Genomic DNA, 18,991 nt, shown 5'->3' on the forward strand with positions numbered 1-18,991 from the left:
TTTGGGAATATCTGCTTAGAGGAGTTCCCCTCGTTCACAAAAGCAAATACAGTGAAAAGATGGGAGTGCATCTGTAAGTGCTGTAGGATAAGACTATAGAGATTCATAGAGATCAAACCTGAAAAAGGATATACTTACTCTTTTCAAAAAGCATCGGGCAAGAAGCTCAGGGTTTTCAATGCAATGTTCTATCTCCTTAAGGAAAATCCTGAGAGGGAGAAAAAAAGAGCAAAGACTAATGTAAAATCCCACTCACACTGTGTGTTAGCTTCTGTGTAATTCCAGCTTAAAGCCTTTATTTTTGTAATATGAGGATTCAGTGGGGAAGGTAACAGTGCTGACACACCAAGAAATATATATTTTAGAAAAATGGGGTGTGGCTGTCACCTGTTTCCCTAAATCACAAATATAACCATATTTTCTCTGCTCACAAGCATCTGCTACATCTGATTCCTCTGGCTGTCAAAATTTGTTTCCAACCTGTAGCCCAAATACCTGCTTTCCATTTGGGTATGAGGATTTTTCAGAACAGCTAGAAAAGACAGGAATGCTCTGTCGGACACAGTTGCTCAATCAGCAAGCAGTGAAAATATGGGATGTAGTCCAAAGGCTTCTGCAGTGACAGTCAGTGCACTAAACCTTTAGGGAAAGAAAGTTTGCGCTGGTAAAGGGAGAGAAACATCTTTCTCCAAATGGAAGACACCGTCTTTGAAAATAATATATAAACTGGAAAATAATCTTTCTTCTATGTATTAATTACTCTGGCATAATATTAAGACTTGCAAAAGAGATTTTTTTAGATTTTATTTTGTTCAACTGTTTGTTACATCTTACAGGAAATTAATATTCAAAAGAATTCCTAAATTCCCACTTTGGTTACAGATAGTTTTGCTTAAGCAAGGCTTTGGAAAAGCAGGAAATTTATAGAAGTTGCCCTAAGCTTTAAGTTTTGAAAGCCGATTGCAGAAGGGTAAATCTTGTTCGTAACTTGTATTCTGTAGTTATGGGCCCTGAATTTCCTTGTCCACAGCACGGACATGGCTTCTGGAAAGGTTTGTCATCTTATATGAGGGATAAAAAGAAAAGTGGTAACATATAATGTCTTCTGATCTGATAACAGAAATACAGAACAAATAAGCTGAACACGAAATAAACTTCCTCACAGAGATGTTTTGCCAGACAGAAAATATCAGGATTCAGTCCTGTGACATCTCTCAGTGTACCAAGAGAGGTGGTAAAATACTGACCACAGGGGACATTCAGAATGGATCCTGCCAGGGGAAGTCAGTAGTAAATACACAACGGGTACAATCTGCACCAAAAAAAGATGAAACAGATGATCTCGGAGGTGTTCTCTACACATGGGTTTTGTAGGACACACAGAGGGATCAAGTGAGGATGACTGTTCCTGCCAGTGTACATGTGAGCATGAAAAAACACCCCACAGAAAAGGACTGGACATGACGGTGGCAACAGAGGATGCAGAACAACCACCAGTTCCCATGTACCTGTTGTGGAAATAGTAGATTTCTGGGAGGTTTCCAAAAAGAATTTCCTTCTTGTTCTGAAGTGCAGATGGAATCAGATGTACTAAATTGGGATTGTCCATTTCTGAAGCGTACCCCTGCAGAGAAAAGTGGAAAATAAATCCAGTCTGTTTTCAGCAGGGAAGAAGTACTGTTTTCAAGGCACTGGAAAGCCCCAAAGTCCATGTGCTTTTGTTCTCTACAGGGCAAACAAAGATTCTCCCATGCCTGCTGCTTTGTTGCTCCCATGGATTTCTGATGGTTCTGATTTTCCCCAGAGATTTTCCCCTGTAACTACGCAAACATTTTAACTGCAAATGAACAGGTCACAAGGTTATTAAAAGTAGATGAAATTATGTTTCTAGAATTCAAAAGCCATTTGGGTCATGTAGGGACAGAGACTGCTAAGACTGACAGACAAATATCTTTCTGCTACCCTGCTTCACTGCACAAGAGTTAATCTGGATTTATTTGTTGAACTGTGGTATTTGGATTGACTTTTTTTTGTTGTTGTTTCTTGTAAAAACTGGATTGTTTCTTCAATAATAACTTTGAGAGAAGAACATTCTGATTTTTAACTCAGGATATAATATATCAATTACCAGAGTTGCTAGCTCCCATGGAACAAATGCAATAAAAGAATCGACCACATGTCCCTAAAGTCCCACCCAAATATAAGCATGATTTATCCCTACTCAGTTCTGTCCTCCCAAAGATTAAGGACCTCAGACTCCACACACACTGAGTATGCTGGTATCCTATCAATTTCAAAAGCTCAAGAGTTATATTTGCAGCATGAGCTGTTTTTTTTCTGTATTCAAGCACAACATGGACAACAAAGAGCAGGAGGGGTGCCTTCCTTTTTCTCAATCATTTTCCAAACGTATATTCACAGGATTTAGTGTCTGGCTCCATGGACATCAAAGGTGCTGCTTCTAAGACCTATTGGTAATATTTTGAAAAGATATTGTTTACTCTTTCTTTGTCTGTAACTTTCAGAACCGTGCAAATTGTCATTCTATGGGCTTGGGCCAGAGAAGGTGCCTTTTCCTTTAAGCCCTGAGGAAGGATGTTCAAAACATCCCTCCCATTCTCCATCTTCAAGGCTGAGCTATCTTGTCAACACAGCCTGTGTGTTATAAACAGGAGGTGGGAGTGTCCAGCCCATGAAGGATGTGCACCTGCAGTGATGACTTAGAGGTTAAGCACCAAAAAGTAATTTCAGAAGAGTTTCTTACCTCTATTATACTTTGAAGTTCTTCTACATAAACCCGTTCTGTTTCTATCAGCTCATTGATTATGTGGCTGAAAGACAAGAAAGTAGAGAGTCATAGTGTTAACCAAGCACGTTAACACTGTGAAAGAAAAAAACAATGCTATTCCTTACATACTCCTGCTTACGTCTTCAACTAGACACAAAAACCCTCTGAAGGTCATTTCTCAGTTGTTCAATATTGTGCATTGTTGATAAGATTAAAAGACCTAAACACATCTTTGACTGCAATTTTTTTTTCAGCTCATTTTAAACTTCATCTTGTATTCTTTTGTCATTTTTATACCTGCAAACTGAAAAAAAAAATAAATTCCCAAGAAAGGAAAAAAAAAAGAATTCTCTTATAAGAATAACTAATACTCAATAAAATGAAGCTATACTTCAGAGCTATGCTAATGTTTCTGTTTCATTCCTTTTATAAAATAAACAAAATCAATGACTAGACTTCCATCCTTTAATACAATGCAGAAAGAGGCAACAGGATGATGTCAGAAGTCTGAAAACATGAAAGGAGATTAGAGTAAAATACTTTTACTATGTTTTGGACTTTGCTAATATTAGTTAAATGCTCCTAGGTTACTTGAAGACGTATATCTTGAAGATGCCTGACTTACTTCAAAGAAACATGAATGTAACCAATTCACTTTTGGACAAACAACTAATTAAAATTTAAAACAAAATTGCATTAGATCTCTCATGTTTTTATGCATCAAATATCCCGTATTATCAAGAAAGTATTGTCTTTACTACTGTTATGAACAAAGCTGTCAGGGCAGCTCCTCCAGAGGTTTGAGCAGTAGGAAAGGACAAGTACTTGGTGTTCTTTTCCTGGCCTGTGCATCTCTAGAGTCTTTAAGGACGGCTACCTCAAGCCAAAACACATCCCCAGAAGGACACTAGGGAATAATGTCTAGAGAAACTGGAGTGTGGCCAGCCATGAGCAGCACACAGTCTGAGGCTGGTAAAGTGTAGGCAACTCTTGGGATCAATACTAGCACCTGCATTCATCCAGCACCTCCCTGCACACAGTGCCTGTCCAATTTACCTGGCTTTGTGTGTCACATCATCAGCCAGACCCTGTCAGCCCTTCATGAGTCACATCTGTACTCTCGCATCCACTATAAGGGGATTTCCTCATTCTCCACAAATTTTTACTATGTCCTTTTTTGAGGTTAAAAAAAAAAAAATCCCACTTCTGATAAAGCCTTGTTTGAATGGTTTGGCCAAGCACTTGAAAATAAAATAGCCACATTTCAGCTTGTAGCTTGAAAGGCAAAAGCATTGACTAAAACAATACTAGGCTACTACAAAATTACTAGGCTACTGGTTTCCTTTGGATTTTCCCAGTCCTTTTTCAAGGAAATGTGGTTTTGTAGGCTAGCTGGGGACTACTTATTCAGGCCTCAAAGGCTATTACTTTTTTATGGACCACTGCTTGAGAAACATTATAAATACTGAGAAAACTAGACCTTACCTTTAACTGAAATTAAATTCAAATTCTGTTTAAATTCTATTTAACAGAATTTCTGTGTAAATTCCATTCTGTTTCAAATTTTGTTATAAAATATCTGGGATTTCATAACTGTCTTGACATAATGCCTTAAATTGCAGTGTCTAGCACAAAGTAGGGCAGTGGGTGAGGGTTGTACCAGTCCTCCCCTGGCCACACTCAGGTCCCATTGGCCACTCTTGCACTGCCTGGGAGGTCCTGGTGACTCTCGCTGCTCCCCCTCAGGGATCCCCAATTTGGGAGACCCCCAAAATGTTCCACTGCTGATGGTGCTAGGAGCGGAGCTGCTCTGTGACTGGCATGGGCAATGAGGGAAACTCAGCACACACCTGCTAACAGTATGACATTTAACAAAAATATGAGGCAGCAATTGACAGGATTATTGTCACAGGCAGCTCCTCCCACTCCCTTTCCCCCTTTGACATGCATGACTGGGTTAGAAGTTATATCTAGGGTAACTGGGATGTGTGAGCTAAAGGGGCAGGGGAGAACTTCCACACTGTATTGTTCATTCATTTCAGAGAAATTCTACAAGAATTTGAGGTTTGCATGGCAGCAGTCCAAACACAACAAAACTCTGAGCTGGCTGAAGTTTATGGGCAGTTCTCACAAGGATAACTCCCCACCAGGATCACCCCCAAGCAAACAGGCCACCTCGGCAGGGATGGTAAAGGATTAGGCATCTCACCTAAAGGTCAGAATCTGAGAAATCCCTAAGCTCCTATCTGTAGGCATCCTTGTTGCTAGTAAAACTTCATTCCCCTCAAGTATACTTGCTCCTTCCCCAATGAAACCGGGATTCCCTAAACCAGCAGCATTAGCCAAAGGTAGAACATTCTGGTCCCAGGAATACCTGACTCAGTAGCTTCCCAACATGGAAATAGTGATGTGAAACACTGCTCAGGTCACGGCCAGCTTTCCCTCTGTGCAGGGAGTTAAACATGTCCTAGCAGAGGGAGCTCAGCCACCACCGACCTGGCAAAGCCCTGTGTATGGCAGGGCCCTGCTGCCACCACGGCTTGGCAGAATTAGAGCGTGTTTGTGGCAGGGATCACACACAGACTCACTGATACCATGTTGTCAGATGTTCCTCCAGCAAAGGAAACTTCTTGCTATGGAAACTAATTAGGATGCATCGACTTGCTCACATTTGGTTGGATGATTGACCTGGGTTTCTAAGGAAACATTGTGGCCTTGGCTACACCAAGACCACATTTCCCACAAGGGGGATTTTACAGAGGCGTCATTTGGGCAGGTTTTTCTCACTTCAGGCAGCAGTGATATCCTGTGCCCCTGCAGCACTAGTGAATTCATATTGAGCCACTTTCCACCACTCCCAGCTCTGAGAAGCCCTGAAGTGCCGGCACAATATGCATGGTAAGAAAGGAGAAAGTAGTAAGAAAACTACTTCTGCTTTGTCAATAGTGTTGTCTCTATGGCAAGTTAGTCATGCCATGGTGCAGTGAAGAAAAAAAAAAAAAATATTTCACAGAGGTAGATCCTCAGCAAGGGTGAGAATGTAGGACTTGCAATGGACAACAAAGCATTGGGAAAAGACTTGTTTTTAGCCAAGGTTGTAAGTGAAACCTTGAAACTGAGGTAAACTCTGGTATTAATTATCACCCTTGACTTTTAGAGATGCATTTCTCTATCAGCCCCTGCCTGTGCTGGTATTTAGATCAAAGGCAGCTATTTATATCACTTTGGACTGTGAAAATAGCAATTAGCAGTGTTGTTGCTATAAGTATAAACTCACCCTGCACTGTATTGTTTTGCTGCAACAAAACTCTGTCAGTAGGTATTTATCTGAGCTGGCTCCTTTGGGTAACTGAGAGCACACTTCTTGGAAGGTCCTCAGCACAGGGACCATGAAGCATATCAGACCACCTCACCTCAGTAACTCTTTCTCCTTCCTTCTTCTTTAATAAGAGAAGGAAAAAGAAACATAACTGAATGGTTGGCCAAGCTCCCCAAGGGTGTCAGGTCATTCTCCAAGTCTCTGTCACAATAATTTGGTAGGATGATTTCTCTGCTGTGATCTGTGCTGCCTTAAAAAACCCCATCAAATATAATGAAACACTAAGCAGAAATATTATCTAGAGATTACCACAACCTATTAATATCTCCTATGGCTAAACCTCAATTGCTTTGTCCTCATACAGTTACTATTTGTGCATCCTGCTCAGATGACAATATAAACTAATTCAGGATTTTTTTTTTCCATGTGGCTGTGTTTCCCTAACAAAGTCACTGGCTCACCTCCACTCACAGATCCTGTTTCTATGCCAGGATTTGCTATCACACGTGCCTGTCCTGATAAGGAGTCTTATCCCAGAAGAGAAATTGAAGCCATCGATTAGAATTAAACCAGTGAGCTTGTGCTGCAGAAAACCTGACTGCATGACAGGTGTGGAACCAGCAGAAATGGCGCTTGTGCATGAGCTCTCCATACCTGTCTTACAAAAACACATGGTTCTTGTAGATGCAAAACTTCTAGTAGTAGTAAGGACTGAAAGAACCTGTGCAGTGTAATGGAAACATAAACACAGAAAAATATCAACACTGGATGGACTTGGACTTAAGGGAAGTCAGAGTGAATAATTTACTGCCTTGCAAAAATGAGCACAGTCGTAAAAATCTCCCTGGTCCAGCACTCTGATTGCTTCTAAGTACTGTGAAATTTCTGTTTCTGAATGTAAATAAAATTTAACAAAACCGTATTTTTTTGCAATGCTATCTTCTTTGTAGGTAGTATATTATGAAAGTCTCATTGTTGCAGTTGAAACAGAATCAGCAATAAATAGCACATCCAGTTTTGAATTAGAAATCACTACAAGAAATTCTAAGACTGGTCTAATCATAAAATCTCTAAATTATCTCGATCTATGGAATGAAAAGAAACGACAGCATGTCAGTAGCTGAGTAGAAGAAACTTCCATCCCATCTACAAAAGTGCATGTAAGAGGAATTTTTTTTTCTTTGTTTCTCAGGGTGCTAAAAAGGCCTTTTTCAGTTGAAAAGTATTCTCAACTGAGGTTGTGCAACAAATGAAATTTGAGTAATGAGCCAGTCGGTGTAGTTTACCCCCTAAAGTGGAATAAAAGATCATTCTGGACATAAGTACACTTGTTTCAACAGATCTCGTTGTTAATCGATACAGTATATATTAGTTGATACAGAAAGCAGTTCTGATTTCTCTGCCATGTACTCCTTTTTTTTTTTTTTTTTTTTTTTTTTTTTTCCCCCAATGAGAAAAAAGTCTCGAAAGAACAATAATTTTCTTATAGTACATTTCATGGCCGCAAACAAAACCTGACTACGCAACTTTGAGAAGCACAAGGAGCTTAAGTAGTACACTCCACCCCATCTCAAAATTAGTGCCCTTTACTGAAGTTATTGTAATTGCCTGCTGCAATGTCAAATGGATTTGCTCCAGCTGTCATGGAAGTTCTTCTGAGCAGAAGGACTGCATCTTTGTTAGAAATATATTTCACCACCGAAGTCACCATTTATAATATTTTGCTTCTTCTGAAATTATCTGAACTCTTCACATAAAAGGAATTGTCCCACATTCATTGTTCCCAAAACAAATGACCTTGGGGAAATATTTTTATATATCTTAATTAGTTGACCTACATTATAGGAATCAGAGCATAGTTGTTAATGGAGAGTTAAATTAATTAAATCACCTACAGAAAGGAATAAGATGAATAGAGGACTAAAAGTCACACAGGAGTTGTTTCTCATCTCAACTGTACATCTACACTGAAAAGATGCATCTCTGAACTCAAATTTGAGCTACCTTTAGACAATGTGGATGTTACAGACTGGTCCAAAATAACAGACCACATAGCTGTGTACATATTTAGTCAACTACCCATATTTGTGAACTACCCATCAGGTCCCTCTCATGATTTTGGTTTGAATCTCGCAACTGCACTGTTTCTGTTTGGTGATAAAAATATATTTAGCTCTGTAATACCTCAGCATTCAGTAATCAATTGGCTAGGAGCAGCTGAATAATTGATATACAAAAACAGTGTAACTGCTAAGAGCCACTAGTATTAGGTCATATCCTAGCAGATTGTAGTAGGTTGGTAGTAAACTGAGATCCATAGAAACTACTACACACACGTGCTTGTGAAATATCTGATGTAACTGGGACACTGGGGGTTAACAGGTTGCTCCCACACTGTGCAGACTTCCATGTCATTTCTTTGTTTGCATGAGATCATGAATATTAATATTCAGGCCACAGAATTAACGTAATTACTCAGATTTCAGTATTCTTCTTTAGAAATATTACCCAGTCAAAAGAAAATGTGGTGATTTCCTTGGGTCAGGTAGATCTAGTACAGCAACAAACCATATTGCATAAAGGATTTAAAGTGAGGACAGAGGAGGATGACATAATTCTTCACTACACTTGCTTAAGGATGGATTTGATCTGCTGAACTGAAGCCAGTATGGCTACCTAAGTTTACCAGCCAACACAGGAAGCTCACTGCTTTTTAAAATGTAGAAATATAAATATATGCTCATAGGCACAAAAGTAAAGGTAATTAATATACTAACACTGACATTTACTCTCATACTTGTTTCTAGCTAGTAATGATTAGAACATACCTTATGAATATATATCAGTCATATACATATATATATCAGTGAGATACATATATATATGTGTGTGTGTGTATCAGTCACAGCTGATATTCAAAAGATAAGGCCTCTAAAATGAAGCAAGTCAGATTTTGCACATCCTACTCATGTGGGAAATTCATGGGGGTTTTGTGTCCTGGCAGTAATTTCTTCCTGGCTGCTTTTTTCTTAAAAGTTGAAAATAGAGCAGGTAAAATTCTAGATATGTAATAGTTTCTGACTTCTGAAAGAAATATTTAACAGCTTTTTTCTATGCCCGACCTGACTTTTACGACAGCAACTACTTTCAGATTACATGCTGTATGCTTTTTCTGTTCCTTTGTAGACACAATACAAAAATATCCAAATACCAGTTGACCTCATTGAGCAAGAAATCTGATAAGGACTGACAATGCTGTGGATTTTCCCACACAGGGTGGTAAAGTACTTTTTTAATAACAGCAAAACTTACAGTGGTAAAACCCCAGAACTTTCAGACAGACAAGACCAGTGATATAAAACCCAGAAGTAGGTTAAAGGAAACTTAATGGACACTGTTCATACTGAGAATTTATGTTGACTGTTGAAGCTCAGGCTCTAAATAAACCTAAACCTAAACCATGCCCACAGCCTCTCTCCCCTGTTCTCTGTAGTCTCAGATGGGTATCCCTGCTGGTGGGTGCCCTGGTGGGACAAGGGAGGATTTAGGGACAGGTGGCTCTGCTCCCTACAGATTCCTAGATCACCCTAATCTCTTAGAGCATCTCTGAAGAGCATCTCTCATAGTGCTGTGACTTACATGTCTCATGCCTGTTGTACTCAGTTGCCACCTTCCTGTCCCTGCAAGGACATTTTGTGCCATACAGAGCCATTTTTGATTGGGATGCAAAAGCTTAACACAGAACTATTGTTTATTTCATGCAAATGGCAAACAAATTCTATCCTGAAGGGCCAACTTCCTCAGGAGGAGAAGAGCATCAGTGGTTTTGATTTTCATGGCAGATCTGCCTTTGATAGCTTTGTTCTGCAAGACTTTGTAAGGCCATTTGGGTAGAATTGAGAATTAGTTTCATTAGTAAAATTAATAATAATTGATCCTACAGACAGGCCTGAATTTATGTTGGAGAAGGTTGACCAGGGAAGGTCATGTTGTGCTTGGAATTGAGAGGATAGGTTTGGTGATGATGCCTCATCCTTTGAAGGTCTGTATTTCAAGCACTGGAACACGGTCCCCAGGAAAGTGGTGGAGTTACCATCCCTGGAGGTAATTTGAAGTCGTGTAGATGTGACACCTGGGGACATGGTTTAGTGGTGGCTATAGCAGTGCTGGGGTAACAGCTGGACTTGATGATATTAAAGGTCCTTTCCAACTGAAATGATTCTATGGTTCTGTGGGTTCAGTCTGAGACGTGACCCTAAGGAAACTCCATCCTACAAAATCTGCTTCTTCCTGTAACAGGACACAGGATTGTGCCAGACTTAAAATACATGGTCCTCCAGCCCAAACTCTAGTGTATCTGGGGCCCTGATTTTAAATATTATCAAGAATCAGTATTCTTTGGGGCCTAGGAGAAATAGATTCAGGTGTTAGTTATGTGACAATGGCAATGGAACAGGGAGAGAAAATTCTGACAAGCTCAAATGGAGTTTATGAGAGTAACAGGAACACATATTATGCTTTAGTTAATCTCTTCTTGGCACATTTACATCAGTCAGTAAGTTGTGAACTGCCACGGCTGAGGACAAACTTTTGTGTGTCACACTTCCTCAGCCACAGTAATCTGGGCCAGAGGGGCAGGCAAGGATCCTGCCATGTGCAGCTGCCATACTCCACCCAGCAGGGACTGGGAATCACAGCTCTCTCCAACCTCCACATCCATTTACTAAGCTATACTTTGGGCAACCCTGTCTGCCACACCCTGAAACACTGCTTGCAGAATTTAATTATAAACTTAGAGAAAGAGGAAGATACACTCTTGGAAGATATTCCAAATTTAGAAAGGAACTTTAGAGAACTGTCAGAGACTTCAGCTAGAGAATGTGTTCAGAGGGCCACTTTACTCAGTAGGAAACTCAGAGAGAAAGTCTCATAATCGCAGATTGCATGAAAATAGAAGGATATCACCCAGCATTTGGGTTTCTTACTTTTTTCTCTAAGCAGCTGCTAATGGATTATTATCCCAATAATCCCAAGATAATACAATGGGACAGAGATATGTCTAGGCTCATCCATGACAGCCATTCCTCTTCTTTTTGCCCCAGAAGAATAGGGAGCTTGGTTTATCAACCTCAGTGGATGCTGCAGGTCTTACACAAACCTTGCCTATGTAAGAAATGCCTTGTTTGCCACTCCAGTGTTTGTAGTTAGATCTGGGGCTGGGCACAGCTGCCTGGCAGAGGTAAGAGCACTGCACCAGACATGGCTCTTACAGAGTGTGAAAAACGAGATTCGCTTTTTTTGTGAATTTTAAGAAATAGGTTTCATAAAAGATAAGACAATTAGGAGATAAAAAAGCAAAGTACAGATGGCCAGTGACTTGGCATTCAGCCAAGTCCACACCTTGCTATTTCAGAGACTTTTTTAAAATACCCTTTCTATTGTATTAATTTGTTGAATATTCATATTTTTTCATAAATTAGTTTCTATATTCTAGGGACTGTTTTGCATGGCCCCTCCTTGGGTCCGCCTTTTTAGAGCTGCGTGTTTTTTGGTTGTGTCTTCATCATCACCTCCAGACTGGGCCTTGGTCCATGCTTTCTTCAGATGGTAGATGTTGATAGTTGGTGTATCAATAGCAGAGCCTTCTTAAAATGTTCACTGGATGTTATCCCAGCCAAACAGTCAGTTTAAGCATACTATGTCACTACTACCACTATGTCTAATTTTCTTTACTAACAGCAGAAATCAAAACTTATATCCTTACCACAAAGTTATTAATCATATAGCACACATCTTGTGAAAAGCCAACTTTATAATAGGCATTTATAACACAGAGGTTGGAGCTCTTGGTGTCCTCTGCCCACACAGCCAGTCTGGCCTGACAGACTACTGGGGGAGCCAGCACGGACTAATAGAACTTAGGCACTTTAACCAAGAACAGCACATTCAGGGCCACATTGTTTAGCTCTAATGCAGGTCAGGTGCCATAAAGGCAAGACTCTCCATGCTAGTTTGTCCAACACAGCTATTAACCAGGGAACAGTGTTTGAAGACAGGTTTGTAATAACTAGAAATGCAAATAAAGCATCAGTGTCTTCCAAACAGAAGCTACAGAGAAAGATCAGCAACATTATATTGAATAATCTGCATATGCACAGGAACTTTGCAGAGTCTACAGAGGAGCTGCTGGACAGACAAGTCATACTATGTAAAACAGAATTCCTTTCTAGACTCATACAAAGACAAAATGTTCCTGCTGGATGAAAAAATCCACATGAATTTTCAGAGGTGAATACAGAAATCTAAACATGATTACGTCACAAATCTTCCAAACCTACTGGTTATGTTCCCAGTTAATGAGCAACTTGTTAAATGCAGGAAGTAAAGTCAGCACAGTGCAATTGATAAATCACTGCTCCATTGAATCACTCGCTACGTGCCACTGAGTGATCTCTCTGCTCTGTCCTGTCTGCTGCTGTCCTGCAAACCGTGCAATTATTTAGATCAGTTCAGTGTGGGTGCAAGTCAATGACATCTGATTAGGCAACATGACATGCTCTTTGTGCTGTTGTAAATAACAATGTGAAGTGCTCAGCATTCCTTCATGAGCTAATTGACATACAGGAGCTGCATGTTTTTAACTACAGTTTTAAAACAGATTTCATTGAAACTGGTGTGAATGTGCAAAGGGAAGGCTTTGGCAGCTGTCTGGAGAATTTTACACTCTGAGACGTGTGATTGCTCCTGGTAGGTTTCAGTGAGAGAGTGGAGAATGTCACTATTCTGCCCTTTGCAGAGAAAGGAGCACCACCTGAACTGAGGTGGTATAAAATCACACCAGTGCCTCTCCTTCTCATTCCCCATCCATCAGTTTGCCCTGAAAACAGGGTTAATTTCCTCTGGTCCTTGGCTTGTGCCTGTGTTACCTGGGATTTCGAGGGGTCCTTCATGCAAATACATAAAGGCTAAGGACTGCCAACCTGCTATATCAGAGCAAAGTCAGGTTTTTATGGAGAGGTGAACAAGCTAGAGGTAGGGGAGAAACACACACACACAACTTCAAATTCACATGTGCTTCTTCAGAGGAGATGCATCCAGTCCTAAGCCAGCACAGAGCTGCGTTTCTTTGCATGTGCTCTGTAAACCCTGAGCTGGATCTGGGCTTCGAGAGAGGAGATTCTTTAGTCCTGTCCTGGATGGGCAGAGGAACAGGAGCGACATTGCTGCCCATTGACTATGTGCTTGCAGAAGTCTTCAGTTCTTTTGTAGTGGAGCACACCCATTTCTGTGACAGGGGACAAGACAGAAGATACCTCTGATCTTAATCACCCCATGGGCTTAAACCAAACCAATCACCCAGGATGTGCATGTGGCCAGCTGCATTCCAGGAGCCTGCCCCGAGCCAACAGGCAGCAGAACAACTGCATGGAAAACAAGTTGAGGAATTCCTGGAATTTCTGAAGAGCATTAAAATAACCCTAGTATCCAATAGTAAGCAGGTATGAGAGATAATAGCAGAAGTGACTGCTAAATGCTCTTTGATATTCGATTAAGTGCAAATTTTGTAAGAAAACACACTGAGAGTACTTTTTTCAGCTTTTCTCTACCTCCCAGACTCACTAGGAGCAAAGACACAAGGACTTCAAGGACTCCAGGACGCCTCCAGAACACCCAGTCAACTACTGCATTGTAACAATAAGAATTTCTTTTCTCCTGTTCATAATAATTTTCCCAATTCCCAGAAATATTTGGAACTCTAGTAGGAATACATCTCCCCTTGCTATTTTACACAGATTTCTATCAGCAGCCAGATCTCCCCACATGGCAGCATACACTTCACTTCAAAGATCTTCCCAACCCTTTAGGCTGTAATTAGACTTGTAAGTGCTGGAGCCAATCTGCCCAACAGGGAAACTTGTCTGAAAACAAAGATTTTGTAAAAGTTGAAAGAGATGATGGCAAACAAGAAATGACTTGTGGCTTCTTGAAATTTCTCCTGCTGACTGAACTTTCATTAAATCTGGTGAAAGAAAACAGTTCCCTGTGCCTATTGATAAAGGCAAGAACATGGTTTGTCTTTTGAAATGTAGACTCCAAGGTCTTCCCCTCTACTAGCTGGAAGTTTTAATGGGCCTGGAAATCAGACTGGAAAGACATGCTGTTGGGTGCTACTGTAACACTCAACAAAATCACCTTTCAATTGTAACAGAAGTCTTATATTACACTATTCTATGAAATTTGTTATATATACTGTTTACACACTGAATGGAAACCTTTGCAATGGTTCTTACTTATGCCATGTAAAGAGGGAAAATCTTTGTCCAGTCTGAAAAAGAAAAGGCTTTGGGAAGACCTTTATATGGCCTTTCAAAATATAAAGGGGGCTTATAAGTGAGAGACATTTACCAAAGCCTGTAGTCACAGCACAGGGGACTGGTTTTAAACTGGCTGAAGGCAGATTTAGATTAGATATCATGGAGAAATTCTTTACTGTGAGGGTGGTGAGACACTGGAACCTGTTGCCCAGAGAAGCTGAGGATTACTCATCCCTGAGAGTGTTCAAGACCAGGCTGGATGGGGCTCTAAACAGCCTGTTCTAGTGAAAGATTCCTTGGCCATGGTAGGAGAGTTGCACTACAAGATTTTTGGGACCATTCCAACCCACACTATCCTATGATTCTAATATTTATCTCTGCCTCCTGTAGAAGCTATGCGTCTTTGGCCAATAGTTAATGAAATCAGGAAACTTAGTTCTCTCCTGCCATACACAGCTCTGATGATTACAATAAGCACTTGGACACCAAAGCTTTCAGCAGCACTCCCTGAGCTACCAGTATTTTTGACACCAGTCCACACCTAAATTTAGCAATTCCCAGACCTAATGTCAGCACAACTTTGCTATGCTGATTTAGAATAGGGCTCTGGCACAATATTCTCATTCTGAAAATAGCTCCTAATTCTTTACCCAGGGCAGAAGTGCTGTCCTGCTCTACCCACACAACTTGATGATTCAGTGATACATTTATGCTCAGAGTGATGCACAGACTCAATTATGGAGGTCCCCAGCCCTTGTTAGATCAATAACACCGACCCAGATAATAAGATACACTGAATCTAAAGTATTCTTAAATTTAAATAATATCCAAATGTACAATTGGAACCTGTGATTTAAGGGCACCAACACCTTCACTCACACAGGCTGCACACTCCAGGATGTGAATACGCAAAGTGAGAACTGGCTCCTGGCGTGCAGAAGTGATCCTAGATGCTCCACAGGTTTCCTCAGTATGTAAAGCAAATTTTATGTGCATGTTGAGAGGACAAGCAGTGAGTCTGGACTGTGTACATGCTTGGAGACTATTTTGCATGTGTACAGAAGTGCTCTACACATATGTGATAACTGAGGCTACCTCTTATTCTTAAACTTGACTCTCTTTCATTAAAGTCACAAAAATGATACCTCAGACTCCACACCCTGGAACTGGTCATTCATGAAATTAATTCTATCTGAATATAAATGTAGGAGAGGTTACTGTCTCATGAGAATTTAATTCAGAAAGCAGGGATTATACTGCTTATGTGACATGCCTCATCTGAGTACAAAACCACCAATGCCTTGCAATTTTCAACTTATTATTCAGCAGTAATAGACCTGAATGAAGATGGAACATGAATAACACTGTAACTCCTGCCACTACACATCAATCACTTCAAGATACACATTGCTGTGCTTGTAAGTGATCTCTGTCAAGGCCATATTGACCACTCACTGAGAACACCAAAACCATATGCAAGATTTTGGGGTCACCTCATGAAAACAGTGAAATTATGATCAGAAAGCCCTGGAACAGATGTCATATTCTGTGTTTTCAAAATGAAGCACTAACTCTGCCCAGTGGTCTCCCAGCCCTTGTTGCAAGGCGGACTAGAAAAATGCTGAGTTTACCAGATCCAAAGCAACCAAACAGAAAAATATTCCAAACTTACAGGAATTTCAGTTTCCTATCTAATGGGGATTGCCAATATCAGCTTTTTGAATGGAGTTTCTTGATCAGTTTATCCACTCCATAACTATAAAGGAATAACCATTCATCCATGCATGCTCCTAGTCACTCCATCCTGCCCCCTTCCTCACATTTGACAGTGAGTGTACACCAGCATGCACACTCAGGTAAACTGGTGAGCAAGAGGAGTTGACCCAACTCAAAACCAATCTCACAAAAAAGAAAAAAAAGAGGTCATACTAGCTGCTCAATTGCCAGCCCTGTAAAAGGGGGACTACATGAGGTGAGTGTGGGGAGAGAGAGCAAAAGGTGCAGCAGCAGCCCTAAATGAGCTTAGATTGGTTGTGAAACCATTTTGAGAATAGATCTATGAATCAGATTTCTAGTCATAAAATCACACCACAGAACACCCGACCAAGTCATTTCCCCACAACAACATTAGAACATCAATTGGATAATATCCCAGCAAAGTAGTCAATGCATTTAAGATACTAAGGAATGCAGTAGTTAGGATTCCATGGATTTGGCCAGTTTGCTACAGGAACAGGCTGCCTACAGCCACTTGTGCAAATGAACTAGAAAGGGTTGCCTTGCTTAAAATTTTGTCAAAAATGCCTAGCTCTGTTATACTTACAGTCTAAGCACAAAGTCATGTGGCTGTGAAAGACTTTCAGGGAAGTGCCTCAAGGTGCTTTCAGAATTTTTAGATTGTCTCTCCATTGACTGAATATATCTCCTCTTATGAATCTTGGGCCTGGACTATACTGGGCTGCACTGGACAATACAACAGGTGCTGTTGGATCATGCCAATCCACCCTGTTGGGATGAGCCTGCAGGATGAAGATAGCAGCAGTTGGGCCAGAAGCAGCTGGCACAACCCCTCTGAGTGCACTGTGTGGCTTCCTCAGGGCTCCTCATTGATTCAAAGGCTCAGAAGAGTTAAATGACAGATCTCTGATCCCAACCTCCTTGTACAAATACTTCACTGGTAAGTAGGCTCCTGTGTTACAAAGTATTTTATGGAGATCTCTCCTCTTCCACTGGGCAAGAACAGCTAAAACATGTTGCTCATACAGTAGGAGTCAATAAGAGCACAGCAGCTGAACACAAATCTGCAGGAATTACAAACCATTCTACAAAACTGTAACATCTAGGTGTTTCTTCGTGTTCTGTTGAACCTGATTAACACATTATTTACTCTGAAATAGGGCCTGATGTCTCCAGCTGGTGTGAGGCCAATGAGTGATCCACACAGGAATCAAACCCACAGCCTGGGCTGATATTGCCCCATGGTCTGAGTGAGTGAGCGAAAAGGAAAGGCTGTTTGTGTCACAGGGATCCACCTGCCTAAACCCCCATCCCTACTGCACTGACTGCACTGTCCCACATCCACTCCCCTCGCACTGATAAACCACTTGGCTCTCTCTACACGCCCAGGGACCTGAGCCTGTCCGTGCAGGACAGTGTGATGGCAGCCAGGGGAGCTTTCCTGGGGAAAACCGCGTGTGAGGGGCCTCTCAGAACAGCCAGCCAGAGATGCTGCCTCCTGCTCTGTTGGCTTAGAGACACAACCGGCTCAGCACTTCTGCCAGGGCTGAGTGGGCCAGATGTGGCCCAGTAAGGATGTTTAAGATGTAATTTATAAACGAATAAGGGTGGTGCTCTGAAAAACTCTTCCTACCAACATCACTGGGGGAAAAAAAAAAAAAAAAACAAAAAAAAAAAAAAAAAAAAAAAAAGGTGGAGCTTAATTTCTAAATAAGTTTTATCTAAGCAGAGGACCTAACATGATTTGGTTTAATACAAAGGAAACAGAAAGGGGAAGGGAAAGTGGAAAGGAAAAAAGGGAAGGGAAATAAGGGAAGGGAAATAAGGGAAGGGAAGGGAAGGGAAGGGAAGGGAAGGGAAGGGAAGGGAAGGGAAGGGAAGGGAAGGGAAGGGAAGGGAAGGGAAGGGAAGGGAAGGGAAGGGAAGGGAAGGGAAGGGAAGGGAAGGGAAGGGAAGGGAAGGGAAGGGAAGGGAAGGGAAGGGAAGGGAAGGGAAGGGAAGGGAAGGGAAGGGAAGGGAAGGGAAGGGAAGGGAAGGGAAGGGAAGAGAACATTTTACATTCTGTTTACTGAAAAACAAAACCTATGAAGAGATACAGCTAGAAATTTCCTACAGTAATTTTGGGTCAGAAGCAGGATGAAGTGTGATTACTTCAGTGAAATCAACTGGAGAAAATCCAGGTCAGTCAAGATGGACATTCATGAGGGCAAAGGAAAAAATTGTTCAGCCTTTGAGCAGATATCACTTTTCAGGAAAAAAGTGGACACAACTGTAAGACAATCTCAGTTTCTGTGCAGTGCTGATTAGAAATAGTTATTTTTCTTCAATAATTGAAATATCTCTGACTTTGTTTTCTATGGACCCGGTTCTTCAAATCTTGTAATTATGTCTGAATGATGTTCCCACATAAACACATCTTAAATTTTAAAGTTATCTCCTGATTTTGAGAATGTGACTCATTGAAGCTGTATTTTCTGGGGGCTGCATTATCCAGACGCAGATAATGCAGAAATTACACTTAAAAGTAAGAAATAAGAATAATGTATGGAAAAAAAACCCCACCATATGTGTGAACTAGGGAAGAAATCAACATTTATCATTTTGGTAAGAAAAAAGAATGATGCTTTGTTTACAAGGTTATTTCTATTGTTATTTAAACACTGCTTAGATAAGACATCGAATTTCCACAATGACCTACAAACGTTTCCTTCTAAAGTGAACTGAAGATTGCACAGAATTATATTTCATCTTACTGTAGAATCAAACAGACAATGAGAAGTCTCAGAAGATTGCTATAAAGTATGTAGGCATACTAAAGACACACAACAGGAG

General features: G+C 40.8%; 1 protein-coding gene across 2 annotated transcripts in view; it reads right to left on the reverse strand.

Moving 5' to 3' along the window:
* MCF2L2 (MCF.2 cell line derived transforming sequence-like 2) overlaps positions 1 to 18,991 on the reverse strand; it is a 154,286-nt gene that overhangs the window by 38,438 nt on the left and 96,857 nt on the right. For both annotated transcript variants that reach the window (XM_066325797.1, XM_066325798.1), the window contains exons 16-18: positions 2,765 to 2,831; positions 1,509 to 1,624; positions 139 to 208 (exon numbers count right to left, since the gene is read on the reverse strand). In XM_066325797.1, the coding sequence (XP_066181894.1) occupies positions 139 to 208; positions 1,509 to 1,624; positions 2,765 to 2,831 (253 nt within the window). The remainder of the gene's footprint in view (positions 1 to 138; positions 209 to 1,508; positions 1,625 to 2,764; positions 2,832 to 18,991) is intronic.

Source organism: Sylvia atricapilla, chromosome 10 (genome assembly GCF_009819655.1).
Source record: "Sylvia atricapilla isolate bSylAtr1 chromosome 10, bSylAtr1.pri, whole genome shotgun sequence".
Lineage (NCBI taxonomy): Eukaryota > Metazoa > Chordata > Aves > Passeriformes > Sylviidae > Sylvia > Sylvia atricapilla.